Consider the following 17,447-nt stretch of genomic DNA (forward strand, 5'->3'; position numbering starts at 1 on the left):
GTGAAGAGCGTGCAAACATACGGCCGCAGCAAAGGCAGTCTATGGGAAAGGCTTTGGGAGTGATACTAAGCAAGAGCCTTCACATTCAATTCAGGGAGGGTTCTTTCCGACTGTGGTGATACATGAAGAAATTTGGGAAAGGAAATCTCTTTTGAGCTGAGCCTGAGATGAACTGATAGGATAGACATGGTTAAAGTGTGCTGTACGTAAAAGGAATGCAAAAAACTAGAGGGACTAAGTTGTCCTGGGCATGTTTGGTGAAAGCGAGCAGCCCCCTCTGACTGTCGTGGAGAGTTCAAATGGGAAAGCAGTGAGAAAAAACCTGAGAATGACAGACCGATCAAACTCCATGGCATATGGGTTCTGACTCTCAACCTGGAGGCTAGTATTTCCCCCAAGTTTTTACCTCAGCATTGTGTTGGGTGTTAAATGCAGACTCCTGGGCCACGCTGACGTCCCCTACATTTAATAAAATCTGCATTAAAATTTTTTTTAATGTTTATTTATTTTTGAGAGAGAGGGAAAGGGAGAGCGGGGGAGGGGCAGAAAGAGAGGGAGACAGAGGATCCGAGGAGGGTTCCACACTTTCGATGCAATGCCTGATGCCGGGCTCGAACTCACGAACCGTGAGATCATGACCTGAGCTGAAGTCTGACCCTCAACGGACTGAGCTACCCAGGTGCTCCTGAAGTCTGTATTTTAATAGTCTTCCTCAGTGATTCCAAAGTGTTCATGTTCCACACGAACATTGGAGAACATTGGCTATTGAAGCAGCCATCAGGAAGGCAGTCGGTGTAGGTTTGGGAGCCGGGGAGTGGCAGGCAGGGGGTGACCTGAAGGTCTGAACTCGGGGTGGTGACAGCCAGCGTAGGGCTTTGTGCGGGAGGAGGACTCTATGGAATACAGCAATGGAGGTTCACGGGCAGCGAGGGGAGAGAGCAGTGAGGCATGGCCAGCGAGGCTGGGGTGAATTCCTTGAACACCCAGAGGATCACCCCAAACCCCCAGTGCCCTGCAAACCTGTGTTTTGTCCCTACCCCTAATAGAAATACCGCCACGGAATATTTCTGGAGTTTCAGAAGGACTCTCCCCTGGGCTCTCAAACCAGTCTGAGCCCCCTAGCGCCTCCTTGTGGTCAGACAGTGTGGTGTCAAGCCGGCCCGGCTGGATCCCTTGCTCTCCACCCACGCTGTGACCTCACGCGCATTGGCCTTGCCTGCCTGCCTTGGAGGCTCGTCAGCTCCCTGGTACTGGCAGTCATTGCCCCACAGCTGGTCCGGGAGATGCGGCGGCCGCTCTGAGTACCGCGGTCCTGCCCCGTCAGCCGCCCCCACCCCCCTGCTGGCTGCCTGTCACCAGCATCTCTTCAGCTGCCTCTCCAGGTTCAGCAGGTCTATGGCCAAGATGGATCCAAGGGCCATAGTGAATGAGGCAGACGCTCTGCCTCTGTCCTCCCAGGCGATATGGTCAAGGGCACTGTGGCCAACGCGTAGCAGGAGGAATGGACTTTTCCCATTGGAGTGCCCTCTGCCAGAGGGGTCTCAAAACAGCCTTCTTCAGCTCTGTGTTTGATAAATTGAGGCAACATGACTCTTTCATCCTCTCTGACTTCTTCAGAACCCAGATGGGACCTTGGGGGGGTGGGGGAGGGGCTTGCCAGGACATCATTTGAGTGGTAGAATCTTCTTTTCCCCACTGAGAGTAAAGGCTTGTTTGGGGTGTTTGAGTTCATTGTACTTGGGTCTCCTCCTTCCCTTCCTTTAAGACACGCAGACAAGATGCTCTCAGTCCTAAGCAGGTGACGTCTTGGTAGGCCATTCCCACCCCCCCACCATTTACCGTGTATGCCCACCTCCCCCCCCCCCATGGAGGACACAGTTGGGCTCACCTGGGATCCCCACTTCATCTGGGAACTGAAAGGCAGATCCTGTTTGGGAAGACGAGAGACTGAATTATTTCACTTAAAATTTTTAAGAAGCCAGTACGTTTACATGATAATAAGATTCAGAAGGCACAGAAGAGTGTCCTGTGAAAAGTCTCCTTGCCCACTGTGCCCCCCCCCATGAAAGTGAAACTGTGTATTCAAGGAAGAACTCACCTATATACTTTCCCGTCTTTTTAAAAAATGGAAATGGAAACATACCATACATACTGGTCTGCACAGTGCTTTTAAAAATTCCACGTCAGAGGGGAGCCTGGGTGGCTCAGTCAGTTAAGCGTCTGCCTCTGGATTTCGGCTCAGGTCATAATCTCAACGTTCATGAGTTCAAGTCCTGCACTGGGCTCTGTGCTAACAGCATGGAGCCGGCTTGGGATGCTTTTTCTCTCCCCTTCTCTCCACCCCTCCCTGGCTCAAGCTCACGTTCTCTCTCAAAATAAATGAACTTAAAAAAAAAATTTTTTTTTAATTCCACGTCAGAACCTCCTCACCCGTTTCACGGAGGCAGAGTATTCCATTGTGTGAATATACCGGGGTTAGAGCTACCGGTCCTAGAGGTGGAACTTGGCATTTTTCCAGTCTCCTGCCGTCACCAACACCACCATACTGGACAACTTGAAAAAGCTCACCTCATTTCAGTTAGGGGGCAGGTCAGAGGTCAAATTAAAAATGTCTTCTCCACAAAGGATGTGCCATTTTGCACTCCCACGACTGCATGGACAGAAGTCCCCTTTCCCCTCTACCGCTTTCATCAGCAGAATGTTTTTGAACTTCTGGGTTTTGGTAAAGCTGGTAGGTGAGGGAAGCATTCCCAGCACAGGCTGGTTGGGGGGGGGGGGGAGAGGGGGCTTGCTGGAACCTGTAAGAGTCTAGAGCACTGCTTTACCCAGAGTAGCAGATGCCCAACAATGTTATTTAGTGAAAGCAAAAACAAAACAAACAAACAAAAACCAAAAAACCTACCACCTTTTAATTTTTTGCTCGAAATGTAATTTTTATTTTTTTTAATATTTTTAAAATGTTTTTTATTTATTTCTGAGAGAGACAGCATGAGCAGGGGAGGGTCAGAGAGAGAGACATAGAATCTGAAACAGGCTCCAGGCTCTGAGCTAGCTGTCAGCACAGAGCCTGATGTGGGGCTTGAACCCACGAACTGTGAGATCATGACCTGACCGGAAGTCGGACGCTTAACCGACTGAGCCACCCAGGCGCCCTGAAATGTAAATTTTAAAACAGTAAAATTGCCTTTGCTTTGGGCTGTGTAGTTCTATGGATTTTAACAGCTGTGCAGATTGGAGTTAACCTTGCACACAAAATGAAACTGTTTCGTCACCCCCTAAAGCATCCTCCCCCACCCCTCCCCCCTGGCAGCCCCTGGTCTGCTCCCTGTCACTACCGTTGTATCTTTCAGAGAATGTCACATAAATAGAACCGGGCAGTATGCGACCCTTGGAGGGTGGCTTTTCCCATTCAGCAGAATTTCCTGGAGATTGCTTCCAAGCTGTTGCACGCATCAGGAGGAAGTTTTTATCACGGGGAAGCATCCTGTAGAATGAATGTAGTGGACTTTCACCTACTGAATGGCTCTGAGGCTGTTTGCAGCTTTGAGGGGGGCATTAGAAATAGAACTGCTATAAACATTCAGGCAGTGACTTTCAGGTGAACGTAAGTTTTAATTTCTCTTTCGCCTGGTTTAATTTCCACTTACTCATAAGTTCGGGTATATTTTTGTGTGTTTAAGAGGAGGTCCTATTTCCTTTTCTACAAACTTATTTCCTTTGCTCCTGTCTTTCTTTGGTTCTTGGTCATTTCTATGTTAGACGAGTTGGTTGGCAAGGCTATGAGTCCATCTGGATGAAAATGTCCAGCGTTGAGCTAACCTGGGTTTGAGATTGCCAATGAGAGACTAGAGAGAGGAAGCCAGCATTCTACATAAACTAAGGGAGGAGACACACAAGGCTGGAAGACAGAGTCTGTGGAAATACCTGTGTCTCAGATGTGGAAAGAGGAGAACACGAAGAAAGAGACTTCTTGGAGGTCACAGAAGAGCCAGGATGGTGTGGGATAACCTTCAGAAAAGCCCAATATTAAAGATTTGCTAAATGAACACAGGGTGCCATGTTCAAAAGGAGAAAGAACGTTTCTTCCCAAGAAATTCGAAGTAAAAATGAATTCTAGACGAAGTGTGAGGCCACACGCCTGTATGTACACAGGGCTGACTCCAGGTGATGGAAACAAAGATCTTTTTTTATTCTATTTTTCAGTGGCTTTCAGATTTCCTGTAATGCCTATATACTACTTTTGGTGCATTCCAGATTTTCCGATGCGTCGGGAAAAAATTTTAATTTTTCAAGATAAACCCTGTGAAACTTTGTTGCAAAACCTCGGCAAGGTCCTCACTCTCTGAGTTAATGTGTTCCTCTATTAATTACAGTAAGACTTCACCTTCTGGTGAATTTTGCAGTGAGAACACTAAGGGCAAGAGAAAATGGGTGACATTAAGGAGTTCAAGTATTTTTTTTTTAATTTTTTTTAAATGTTTTATTTATTTCTAGGAGAGAGAGACAGTGTGAGCAGGGGAGGGTCAGAGAGAGAGGGAGTCACAGACTCTGAAACAGGCTCCAGGCTCTGAGCTGGCAGTCAGCACAGAGCCCGAAACAGGGCTCAAACCCACAAACAGCAAGATAATGACCTAAGCGAAAGTCGGACGCTCAACCGACTAAGCCACCCAGGTGCCCCAAAGGAGTTCAAGTATTTTAAGTAAGCATTTAAGGAGGGACGGAGAGAGGGAAAAAGAAATAAGGGAAAGGGAAGAACAGAAGAAAGAAGACCACAGTCTGAAATGTCCTAAAAGGAAGGGTTAGGTAAGACAAGCGTGGTACATCCATTGGCTGACGTTGTCGGCACACTGTTTGAAATTCTCTCTCTGAAGACGGAGCACATCCAAACTCTCCTCTCAGACCACCCCAAGTAAATGTACCTGAGGCAGCTTGCTGCGTGCAGGGCCCCCCAGCCACTAACTTCTTCCTCCAGCCCCAGCCCCAGCCTGCCAAGTAGGAAGACGCCCCCCTCTGTGAAGATTAATGCAGTACTTGTGATAGATATTAAATCCAAATAATAGAAGACGGAGGGAAAATGTGATTAGAGCTGTTCATTAAGAAAACATGGGGGCGCCTGGGTGGCTCAGTTAAGCGTCTGACATAGGCTAAAGTCATGATCTCATGGTTTGTGGGTTTGAGCCCCGCATCGGGCTCTGTGCTGACAGCTCGGAGCCTGGAGCCTGCTTCAGATTCTCATTTGCTCTCGGCCCCTTCCCCACGTGTGCTCTGTCTCTCAAAAACCTAAATAAACGTAAAAAAAAAAAAAAAATTGAAGAAAATGTGTAGCCTTTGTTCCAAAGGACAGAAAACCTGGAGAGTATGTAACGTCAATAGCACCATAGTTTTTCCTGTTTTCGGATTTTTACAACTTTCCATTTCTTAAGGCAGTGTAAAAGAAGGCAGTGTAACAATTGTACTTTCAATGCCAAAGTGACCGGATTGGACTCAGGTTATACGTGTACACGGAGAAGCACCCAGTGGCTTATGCCCTTCTTTTCTCTCCTTCCCGCAGGATGTGCTGGGTGGCATCCTGGTCACCGCGGTCCTCATTGTCCTCACCTACCCAGCCTGGACCCTTATTGATCGCCTGGACTCGGCCAGCCCCCTCTTCCCCGTGTGTGCCATCGTGGTGCCGTTCATCCTGTGTTACAACTACCCCGCATCCGACTACTACAGCCCAACCAGAGCGGACACCACCACCATTATGGCCGCAGGGGCGGGGGTGACCATAGGGTTCTGGATCAATCACTTCTTCCAGCTCGTGTCCGCACCCACTGAGTCTCTCCCTGTTCTTCAGAACATCCCGCCGCTCACCACCGACATGTTGGTTTTGGGTCTGACCAAATTCACTGTGGGGATCGTGTTGATCCTCCTGGTGCGCCAACTTGTACAAAATCTCTCACTGCAAGTGTTATACTCGTGGTTCAAGGTGGTCACCAGGAACAAGGAAGCCAGGCGGAGACTAGAGATCGAAGTGCCTTACAAGTTCGTCACCTACACGTCAGTCGGCATCTGTGCTACGACCTTTGTGCCGATGCTGCACAGGTTTTTGGGATTGCTCTGAGCCTCAAGTAGTTGGAAGGCAGCCCACTGGATAGGAGGATCAAAACAGGAAAGTGGTTAGGTGGGCAAGTTTGGACAATACATTTTTCTTTAAAAAAAAAAAAAATCCTAAATCACATGTCTGTCTTGCTGATGTCAGAGATAAATGTTGCTGCTGTGTGAAGGGAAATACAGCCTCCTGGAGACCGTCAGTGTACAAGCATCACGCCGCACGTCAAGCCAGGCTAAGCCCAGGTCAGTTCTTTAAGGGTCCCTCACCCCAGGGACCTTGGACCTAGTCATGGGATGGCAGGAATCATGGCCTGGCTTGGGAGATCCAAAAGAGACAGGCATGATCTGAGAGGCTGGAGGCCAGGCGTCTCCAGTTATGACCTTGCCCATCACTGAGTCTCAGGTGCAAACTTGGTTGGTGCAGAGAAGGGGTGTCACTGTGTAAGACTGCATTGCTTGGACAGGGTGGCTTTGTTTTTTTATGATCGCACTAGGCTGCACCTGCCTGGGTGGCGAGAGCGCTGTGGACCCCCCTGTAGAGCGATAAGAGGCGGGGGCAACCCTGGGAGATGGTGGTCAAACGCCTGTGTTCCCCAGAGTCCCGTTGTCTGTGGGTGTGCGTGTTGAAACAGCATCTGCCCCTCCTTGTGAATGCGTTTTGCAGAATTCCAGGCAGCGTGTCTACACTCTTCTGATCCAGGAAGCCCGCTAGCTGCTCCCACCTCACTTCATCTGGGCTTCTCAGAGTGTCCTGCTCTCTCCTGCTTCACAGGGACTTGGGACCAGCCCTCAGCCCATCTTTAGGTGTTTTTTGTTTTGTTTTGTTTTTTGTTTTTTTTGCTTCCTTACAGACTGGGGAGGCCCTGTCTGCTGCCTGTGTAAGTGGATCAATAGAACAGATGAACTGGATCCCTCCCGGGGCCTGACGAGGTGGGGGGAATAGGCCTCCGGGACATCACTCCACCATTTCTCAGTTACCTTCCGTAAACCTATTTTCTCACCTACTAAATAGAATAAGGGGCTCCCCCTTCCATCTTCCCACCTCTTATCTCTTGGCAATTTTTAAGGGTAATTAATGCAAGAATAGTGTTGGCCTCTCTTGGGAAAACAGGCTGACCGAACGCAACACACCCTTTAAGCCTGTGCATATCTTCCTCAGACTGAGGCGAGCGATCTTGTGCAAACGCCAGCAGCTTCCTTCTGAGGGCTCCTCTTCGGTTCCAAAGGACAAGGAACAAGCATCCACAGTTTTCTGAAAAGTTCACGTAGATGTGTAGTTAAGGAAGTATCCTTTGTGGTATGGTGCCCAACCCCCTTGGAATCCCAACACGCCATCTCCCTACGCACTCCTCGGGGGACAGTTAGCCTGCCTGGAAAGGTAGGCTCTTCCCTTGACCCCCAGTGTGAAAACTGAAAACCCCATTTGTCCTGACTGCAAATATGTCCCCTGGCCATTCTGCAGGGATGAGCTTTGCTATTTGGCTTTGTGCTCCTGTCTATTTAGAAGACCAGTTTTTAGGAAAACCTTTCGCTTCTCCTTCAAATTCTTATGACATCTCCATAGTTCGAAGGCAGGGATCAAAATGACCTGCCACTGGATTGTTCTTACAGTGAACTCTGACCAGTATTTGTGGCACCATGATGGGGGGCCATGGGAAGGGGGAGGGGCCCAACTTACGGGCACCCCGTCCTCTGCCAGCCCCACCAGCGCAGTAGAAGAGGCATGTCCCTGCAGCCTGGATAATTATTTATGTAAAATGATTTTAGTTGATTTTTCTGAAGCTGATCAGCAAAAGGATCAGGTCTTTCCAGTTGTATCTTTTGAAAGGAGAGGCCATAATTATTGTCAAAGCAGTGGGTGTTGGCAATTCACGCAAGCACTTATGTAACATTTTTAACGCTGTTCCTTTTAAGTCCCAACAATAGGACCCCAATCAGCTGTATTAGTGTATTTAAGGCTGTATTTACACAATTGGGTTGAGGATGAGCACATTAGCCATAGCACATTAAGTAATGACCCAAGGGCTTGTCACGGTTGGTCACTTTTTGAAGTATCTTGTTTTGCAACTGGAGAATAAGAAGTATACATGTATTGGTGAAGATGATTTTGGTTTTTGAGCTCTACTGTTCTGTGGCCTGGATTCGGGCAGAAACGGATCAGGAAAGTCACTATCTGCTTCCTACTCTCGCTTGCCGGCCTTCGTCACTCGTTTCACACACCCTCCCAGACACGCTCTCTCACACACCCCACGCGTGCCCCTTCAAAGAGTAGACCCTATGGCTCCTTGGGGACATTTGGATTTTCTCTCTGGGGAAAGACTGCCCCCTGCTGGTGTAGCCTCGGCTGTGGCCCGGAGCGCCTCTCCTTCAGGCGACGTGGAGATTATGAATTTAAGAGTCAAGCTCCCCGTGATGAATCCAATATAGGCTTAGGACCGGTGGTCTGGCCAGCCCTGCATTTGGAAACCGTGACACCAAAGCCCGCAGGTCTACTGGCACCTCTGGGACCCAAGCAGAACATGTCGTCTTCCTAACTGTCCTCAGCCTGTCCCCAACCCACTACCACTCCAGGCCAGGACCTCCAACCTGTACCATCATTCTAAACAGCTCTCACTCCGTACTGATTTTGCTCAGACCCGCCCAGGAACAATATGCAGAAGGAAACACAGAAGGGACCTTGAACTCAAAACCCTTGAATGACTGTGGCTGAAATCACTCTACAACATGCCCTGATGGTAGCACTGTAACATGGAATCTTCTAGTCCAAGTAGGCAACTTTGTGCTTCCCGAGTGTAATCGAAGCATGTGGTGTTTCGGGGCCATATGCTCCGGGTTTCTATTTTGGAAGGTTTCAGATGGCTTGCTTATGTACTGTATGTAAATTTATTCTTTTAAAAATAAAATGATTTTTCGTTTGATTATGACTTCTTGTTAAATGTTTCAAAAGCCAGGGTTGTGCTCCCTTGGATTTGATTCCCCCCTGGACCCTTCAGGGTCCATTGGACCGGAGTTGAAAAGAGGTGACAAAAATAAATGGCAGGCCGTATAATTCTCTGTTGCTGTCATAATTCGATCACGTGCAGATGTTCGAGTGGCATGGCAGCCGTAGATGTGATTAACAGGGAGCTGTGCACGCATGTGCTTACAGACCCTCATTTCACTCCTTGATGCTAAAAAGAATCTTTCTACCATATTTGGAGACAAATGCCACTGAGTTGAAAGGTAAATGCTATCGGTGCTGCTGGTTAAGGTAACTAAAAGGTTGTCATGAATGAGTACACGGCTGAGCCAAATGAATATGACCCTATTTCATATTCACATTGTTACAGTGATGTGCTGTGTCTTTCTGCATCCCAAATTTGCTGTTGGAAATGGTATAGAAAACTGACTCTCTTATTGGCAAGGCCAAGGCTAGGCCCCTATTTGTACTTTTAGTAGCTAATGCGCTGGGCGCCACGGGCCTGTGAGGTGGATGGGATGTAATCCTGCCCTGTGGAATTCTCTCAGGAGACAGGAGACTCTGGGTCAGGGAAATGGAGGCTAGGGGAGTGGGAAACTGAGAGGAGGGGGAGACGAATTCCTGCCTGTGGAGGCAGCAAGTCAAGGAAGGCTCCCGGGAGAAGCAGTACATGAGCCAGGCTTACAGGAGAGATGAGCTTCGCACAGGGATGTGATGGGAAGCAGATGTGAGAGGAGACTGCATGGCAAGGGCAGAGCTTCCACAGACACTTCCCCCCACCGCCTGTGGCTCTCCCAGGGGGAATCCACACCAGACCCGGTTGGCGATTAGGTATAGGGTGGTCGCCGTGCTGGAACAAAGGATGAGCAAGGGGCTTTAACACGACAGAACAGGAAGGAAGGGTGAGAAAGCCCTTTAGTCCATCTCCTTACATCCAAGTGGGGCCATTGCAGAGAAGATGACATCCAGAGGCGGCTTCCCAGTCTCCCTCATCGTTCCTCATCTGAACATTGAACAGTCCACAGTGGGCACCTTCCCCTTCCGCCATCTTGGACCCGGCCTCTCCTGCAGGCTCATGCCCATTCTCGTTGGGCTCCCAGCAGAGGTGACAGCTGCTAGGGCTTCCATCCGTTTCCTTGGTGCCCATTTCCCTCTTTGCTTTGTTCAGGTCCCTGAACTAGGCCCGTGGAACTTGATGTAAGAGTATTTTACCTTGATCCTGGCTCTTTGAAAGACCTGTAAATGCGCTCGCTCACCCCTGCCTCTAATAATGATGAATGGATCCCTGGTTCTCTAATGAGAGGCTAACAAGAACCAAGTGGTGTAGATGTATCCAGTTTTAGAGAATAGATATTTTCCTGAAAGCTGTTTTGGGTTTTTTTTAACTTGAATTTTGAGGGCACCGAGGGGTTTGCTGTTTATAAACGGCATTTTTAATCATGTGGCAGCTCTTCATTTCTGTAAACATAAGGCTCTTTAATGGATTACTTTAGATACACCATGTGTCCACTGTTTTCTTAAACTGGGGCACACCTGTAAGACAGACTTGACTATTTACAGGATGCATACGAAGAAGAGTTGAATGCGGACCATGAATAGAATGTTAAATTCTTAAAACTATAGCCACATGAGACAGCGGAGCTATATGAAGCCAAAAATCCTTTTTCCTTTTCCACGCCTGTCTATATGGCATGCAAAAACAAACAAGAAAAGTCAGGGCACAGCTAGGAGTTCCGGCTGTGACGCTTCTTTAAGGCACACACTCCACACATCTGCTGGACTTGCTCTTTCTTGCTATGACGGCAGGGTCCCCTTGCTTGGAGCACAAGCCAGATGCTTCTCCAGTGGAGGTACTCGGAGAGGGTCAATGCCTCTTGGCAAAGCTGGCCTCAGCCCGCTGAGGACAGGACAGGGTGCCGTCTCGTGCAGCCTCCACATCCTGCACCTGGGAGCCTAGGGAGCATGGGCTTTCAGGGTGCAACGTCAGTCACGTGGGACCCAGATGGGCGGTGCCGTGGGAGGGGCAACCCCAAACAGGCCGCATTAACCATCTTTCTTTCTTTCTTTTTTTTTTAAAATATAGTTTATAGTTAAGTTGGTTTCCATATAATACCCAGTGCTCATCCCAATTAGGTGCTGGTAAGAATATTTGGCTGGGAAGCTATATTTGTTGATGTGAATTTTTCATGAAGTCCATCAATTCTGCTCTTATTCCCTAGGTATTAGTGTTATTCTTATCAGCTTAGTCATTTACCTCATAGCTTTCATCTCTAGAAATTGAAAATCTATAGCTTGTGTGTATCAACCTGTTCAGTCTTTCCTCTAGCATCTTAAACGTAATGGCATACAGTTACAATCATGTCCTTCCCGCTAATTTTATCATCTATGTCACATTTGTCAGTTTCTGCTTTTTTTCCCCCTTCCTCATTATTGGTTGTTTCCCAGCTTCTTGGCTTGCCTGGTAATTTTTGATTGGATGCCAGGTACTGGGAATTTTACACTGTTGGGTGCTGGATATTTTGTATTACTATAAATATCCTTAACCTTTTGTTCTAGGATGCAGTTCATTCCTTGCCAATAGCTTCTTTTGGTCTTGTTTCTAAGCTTTATTAGGCAGAACTAGAGTGGAGTTTAGTCTAGAGCTGGTTTTCCCCAACTAATGAGGCAAAATCCTTCTAGGCCTTCTCCCCATCACCTTAGGATTCCTGGGGTTTTCTAGCTCTGGCCTGCTGTCCGTGAGCTCCGGGAATGTCTCAGGTCTCTGTGGGTGGTTAGAGGTCATCTCTGTAACGGGTGCTGCCCCCATGTGCACGGGCTGATGGACACTCAGAGACTCAGGGCCTTTGCAGACAGGTGTTATGTCCAGTGGCTTCCCGAAAGCATCTCACCTTTAGGGTCCCTCTCTTCCCTACAGTGCAATTTGCTCGCAGGCTGCCTTTCTATCTGGCTTACATTACGTCATCCCCCCAAACACTGTTTAGATGTTCTACCTAACACAGCTGAGAAGGGTCTACTCCCAACTGTCTCTGGTCTTTTACTCTGTATGAGTCCAGCATCAATGTGTTTACCAGGTTTGCACTTTCCAACTGGTTTCTTGCTGGCCCTTAGCAGGTGTTTGAGAGACGTATTTTTGTTCCTCATGACAAAAAGTTGTGACTTGTAGAATACAGGAACTTTATTTTTCTACCAGGTTTGGTATCAAACAAGTGTCTTTCCTCAACATCCTCACTTTTTTGTCTTCAATGTCAGATTGGCTTTGTATGGCTGATAAGACCTGGAAGTTGGAATGCTGTAGCCGTTCTCTCTTGCCAACTGCCTCCTAAAACGGGGAGAGGGGGGCTTTTCAAAATGTTTTCTAATGCAGGCAGGATATGTTGTATTCCTTAGAGACAGTCAAGGCCAAACCTTACGGATGAGTGAAAGACTTGAATGGAGGCCTTGAGCATTTTCTGACCACACTGCATCGGTCACATGGGGGAGAAGAAACACACAGGACTTTAGCCATAGACATAATTCAATTAAGCTGGAGATAGTTCTTCAACCCACAGCTGAGTTACAATGTTTATAGTCACCCTTTCTGTTTCCTAGGAAGTCAAAGGAGGATGGGAGACGTGACAAGAAAGCAGGCAGTAGTGGAAACTAAAATCGCTCTGGGTGGGCTTGGCCCTGCTTGTGGCCCAGCTGACTTCTTAAGGACTGGCTCTGTCCTTCCTGTACCTTTACCCAAGGAGGCGGATCTCCTCGCACTGACCTGGGTCAGGGGCCTTAGGGAGCTGTTCGTAGACTGTCCCAGGGCTGTACTGGTGCCTTGAATTCCATTATGTATGCCAGACTCTACCTTTTTAAAAAAATAGATATTCAAACTCCTTATAGTAAGCCACGACCTGGAAGGTATCGGACATGCCAAATGCTCTGCTCTTTAGAGGGCATATTTTACCAAAGGCAGTTGTGACACCCTTTAAGGCCGCTTGTCTGCTTTTGGGTAAAATGGACAAAGGAGCCAATGCAATACCCAAGCACTTGGGTTAGTGCTATTTAAAGAAAACATCAAGCACAAAGAGAAGCTAAGACTGAGATACAGGATTGTCAGAGGTGCTCTTTTACCAACGTGAGGAGCCTCTTGTTGCTAATGGCAAGAGTCGTAGCTGGGCTAGCTGGGTCCTAGTTTGGCTGCTCCTGTTTAAAAGGTAGTTAATAATTTAACATTCTTTACACCTAGGAATGTAGCCTACTTGGGTAAGATACTGCTTGGGTGCAAAAGTCACATCTAAGAACTAAGTAGTTCCTCACCTCTCAGAATGTGTCTATCAAATACCAAATGTGGATGTTTGTACAGCATTAGGCCTGAGTTTTCATGGCCTCTATGCTAATGCCATTTAGGGGGGAGGCCTATGGAGGGCCAATGGATCACCGTACTTGCAGATTTGGAAACAAAGTTCAACAGAGGAACAGCTGAACGAATTATGGACGTCCACACAGTATTGCATCGGTTAAAAGAATAAGATGGGTCTAAAGGTACTGACCTAGAAAAATAAGACATGGTAAGTGAAGTGTCATGACATGTATTATGTAAAATAGAAATCAAAGGTTGATGCAAATCAGTAAGTGGAATATGACCCCAAAACTGTGACACGTGTGTGTGTGGCTGTCCAAACCAAGGAAAATGTCAGAACAGCACAAGCTAAATTATTAAGAGTGGTTAGTTAGTTTGGTAGGAGATTGGGGAAGAAAGGATAGATTTAGCCTGGGAAGGTCTGTCTTTGTACAAGTTTCTTCTGAAGTAGTTAAGACTTTTTTTGTGTTTTCCAGTATTTTTTATAACAGAAAACTCAAAAACTTCAACATTTTGGATAAGTAGGTAAGTGACACAAAACACCAAGTGATCTATGGAATCCAAGTCACTCACTGTCACAAAACCATTTGTTAAGCATGTGACTTTTGGGCACATCATTAATCTCCTCTCAAGGTTGAATGTTCCCATGAGTCAGGGAGAATTCCTGTTTTATCTCCTATGATTATTATAAAAATGTAAACGTTGCAACAAGATCACATGTGAAAACACCTTATAAACTCAAGAGTAGAGCATGAGTGTCAGGCTCTAGTAGTTTTCTGTGAGCTGGAACAAGAAATCAGTTGTATCTGATTTCCCTTTTCTACTGGGCCTCCCAGCTTTCACTAAGAAGGTATGTGACTTCTCCAATGAAGGTTCTGGCAGTACCCACGGCTGCCCGGCCTCCAGTGCAAGTGCCGCAGGTGGGACAAGCATAAGATGATCTGGCTGTGGCGTCTCAGTACCTAAACAGAAGGTTCATTTCTTCTAACGTAGCCGACATTGTTTTTCTACCTATAGTTTCCCACTTCAGAGGACAGAAACATCCCCATGATGGATGGAGCTGATCTTGCCCCCTTCATGCTGGGATATACAAATAGGCATCAGTGGGTTTTTCATTACAAAAACCATCAATTTTCTGACCATCAAAAAAACCTTTCCCTTTACAGTCCTTTCCCCTTCGCGAGCTCTAGCCAACCAATGTACCACTGACTCTTCTGGAATTTCATTTATGTGCAATCACATGTAGTCTTGGGCCTGTTTCCTTTTGCTGAGCATGCTTTGGGATTCATGTTCTTCAACAGCTCATTCCTGTTTATCATGAGCAGTACTCCATAATATGGACGTACTATAATTTAGCTACTCAGCTGATGAATATTTGGGCTGAAACTACTATAAACACTGTCCCTTCTGCTTCCACCCGCAGGGCACGGAGGTCCCAAAGCACGGGTCTCACCAATGCTCGGTTTGAACCAGGTTTTCAAATTTCAGCCATTTCAATTTGTACTGTGGTTCTTATTTGCATGTTCCTGATGTCTAACCGAGAATCTTTTCAAATGCTTACTTATCCTCAGGAAATATCTGTTCAAATCTTTTGTCCATTTTAAAAACATTGGGCTGTCCTAAGTTGTAAGAAATCTTAAGGTATGCTGGATACAAAACCTTCTGGCGCATTCTTTTTTGTAAGCATTATCTTACTTCCTTTAAGTGCTATTAGGATCTTCCCACAACAGAACTGGGCAGAAGCAGGTGGGAGTCTGTTGCTGGTTGGACAGGGCTGCCCTGATTCAGGGTTTCTTTGTAGTAGGCTCAGCAAAAGCTCCAGAAACCAGATTCTTTCTCCTTGTTAGCTCTTTCTACTGGACTTAAAGTTTACATTTTATAGTGTTTCCTATCATCTTAACAGGAACTGAGAACTTATCTCAAGCATTAGACCCTTTTTCAGTACCTTTTGGTGGAGTCTAGATCAAAGGATGAAAGTAAATTAGGAGGCAAGACAGACTGACAAACTTGGCTTCAGAGGAGACATCTAATACCTCCCTATAAAATAAGACGGTACCTAGCTGCTCATCTAAGTACTGAAAACCATGACTTCATAATACGGAGTATAGCAGAATGTGTAGCCAAGGGCAAAAATACTTGTTCCTTGTTCCCAAATGTCCACACTGCACTGCTATCAACATGCTCGTTTTAACGTGTCTGGCAGGGCGGTTCTGTGTTGTGCGTGCTGTCTCCGGATATCAGAGTAAAAACACCTATGCACCTTCAAGAACTTCAAATGCTTGTGTGGCAGATTTTTTTTTTCAAAGGCTGTAACTGCTAGGCCATCACTGCTTCTTAACAGTTTCCAAAAACTAGTGTTGTTTCCCACCGGTGACTGCATGTCAAATGGAGAAATAACAAACGCTTCCTTCTCTCCCACTTGTGCGCCCTCACCAGCTCTCTCATCAATTCGGCTCCGACCCCGCACTCCCTCTGGGCTTCTCCTCAATGCAGCTTCAGACACCGTGTTGGCACAAGCTGGCCTAATGCAGGGAGCAGGCGGCATCCACACACAGAGCCAGACACCACTTTCTACTTTATTAAACATTAAAGCACAAGTGAATGGCCCCTGGGGGGACGACTCAAGGACACCAGGGGAGGAGGAGGAGGAGGGGGCAGGGAGAATATCACACAGCAGAGGCCCATCTTCACAGAAAGGGCTCGATATTGATTTCCAGGGAGGAGCAGGGCATGGTCAGCTCGAATTTGGTGATGACGTCAGGGTGAAGGACCCCAAGCTTCCCGATGCTCTGACCCCTGGCAAAGACCTCGGCGCATCTCCCGGGGAAGAAAGCAGGACCTGAAAGAGAGAGAAATCAACGTCTGCTGACTCTCTTGCCAGGGGAAACATTGAACACCTCGGGCTACTCGTCTGCTTGAAAAACAACTTCTTTAAGCCACTGGCTGGGAGAGGACAGTGCTTCCTCACACTTTCTAGTCTTAAAAAGAACTATGTTTGGCATTACAGCCAGAAACTCTGACAAGGAAAAGGTTAAACAGTAAATATGAAAGTAAGGGCCCTGTGCGGGCTTGCTCTCTTTCAAATCCCAGGGCTCCAGGCAGGAGGATCAAGAAAAGGAAGCTGCCGAGCACAGCTGGAGAGGTCCTAGGGGGACTCCGCAGGGAGGACACAGGGGACATGTGAGACGGAAGACTGATGACCTTATATGAGAAGAACCTGTTTTGAAACATGTTTTCCCACAGTCGTCCTTTCTGGATAAAAAGTCCTTCGCTGCTCCAGCCTCACTCTCTTCTACCTTCCTGCGCAGAGGAGCGCAGGCCTTGTGAGCGGAGTGCAACCCCCTTTCCCGTCGGAGAAAGAACGTTCTCAGCAGTTCTGGAGCCGCCCCTGTAAAACCACAGCAAAGGCCAACACGGAGCCAGTCCGGGTTGACCCCTGCTTTCCCTCGGGATGGGCAGGAAGTGCTCTCTTCACGTGGGGCCAGTGCGGAGGCAGGGCTCGCCTAACCGGAACAAGCAGCCATTCGCCCCACTGCTGGCGCCCCCCCCCCCCCCCGGGAGTTCAGGTGCCCGGTCCCTACTCAAGGCGGGGGGGGGGGGGGGGGGGGGGCTGACTCACTTCTCTTGCCACCAACTTGAAAAGCGATCAGGCCCACAGCTCCTGACTGATTCAACCGGAACATTTACTGGCATGAACTATAAATACCCACAGGTCTGGGCCACAAGCCTGCCGGTTCAGAGTGAGTGCATTATTCATGAAAGAATAAACTGCTGAGTCTCTACTAATGGCCCCAAGGTCAGCACGATGAAGAAGGAGGAGGGGCGGGGGAGGAGGGCCACGTGCTGCTAACAAGTCAGAACCAGCCGCACCCCCAAGACACAGGGGACAATTACACGTATTTCCCAGTCAGCCCAGAAGGAGGTTTATACTCCTGAAAAACACTTTTTTGTTTAGTTTTGAGAAAGAGCGAGCGAGAGCACGCAAGCTGGGGAGGGGCAGAGAGGGAGGCAGAGGATGGAAAGCAGGCCCCGCTGTGTCAGTGCAGGGGCTCGACCTCACAA

General features: G+C 47.8%; 2 protein-coding genes across 2 annotated transcripts in view; one reads left to right on the forward strand and one right to left on the reverse strand.

Annotated features, from left to right (window-relative positions):
* Window positions 1–9,011, forward strand: part of SGPP2 (sphingosine-1-phosphate phosphatase 2) — a 119,450-nt gene extending 110,439 nt beyond the window's left edge. Inside the window, exon 5 of the mRNA XM_039236843.1 lies at window positions 5,552–9,011. Within this exon, the coding sequence (XP_039092774.1) occupies window positions 5,552–6,103 (552 nt within the window). The 3' untranslated portion in view covers window positions 6,104–9,011. The remainder of the gene's footprint in view (window positions 1–5,551) is intronic.
* Window positions 9,012–15,941: 6,930 nt separating this feature from the next.
* Window positions 15,942–17,447, reverse strand: part of FARSB (phenylalanyl-tRNA synthetase subunit beta) — a 70,498-nt gene continuing 68,992 nt past the window's right edge. Inside the window, exon 17 of the mRNA XM_039236840.1 lies at window positions 15,942–16,224. Coding sequence (XP_039092771.1) covers window positions 16,073–16,224 — 152 coding nt within the window. The 3' untranslated portion in view covers window positions 15,942–16,072. The remainder of the gene's footprint in view (window positions 16,225–17,447) is intronic.

The sequence above is a fragment of the Hyaena hyaena genome, unplaced genomic scaffold (genome assembly GCF_003009895.1).
Source record: "Hyaena hyaena isolate Hyena2069 unplaced genomic scaffold, ASM300989v1 scaffold_117, whole genome shotgun sequence".
In the NCBI taxonomy this organism is placed as follows: Eukaryota; Metazoa; Chordata; class Mammalia; order Carnivora; family Hyaenidae; genus Hyaena; species Hyaena hyaena.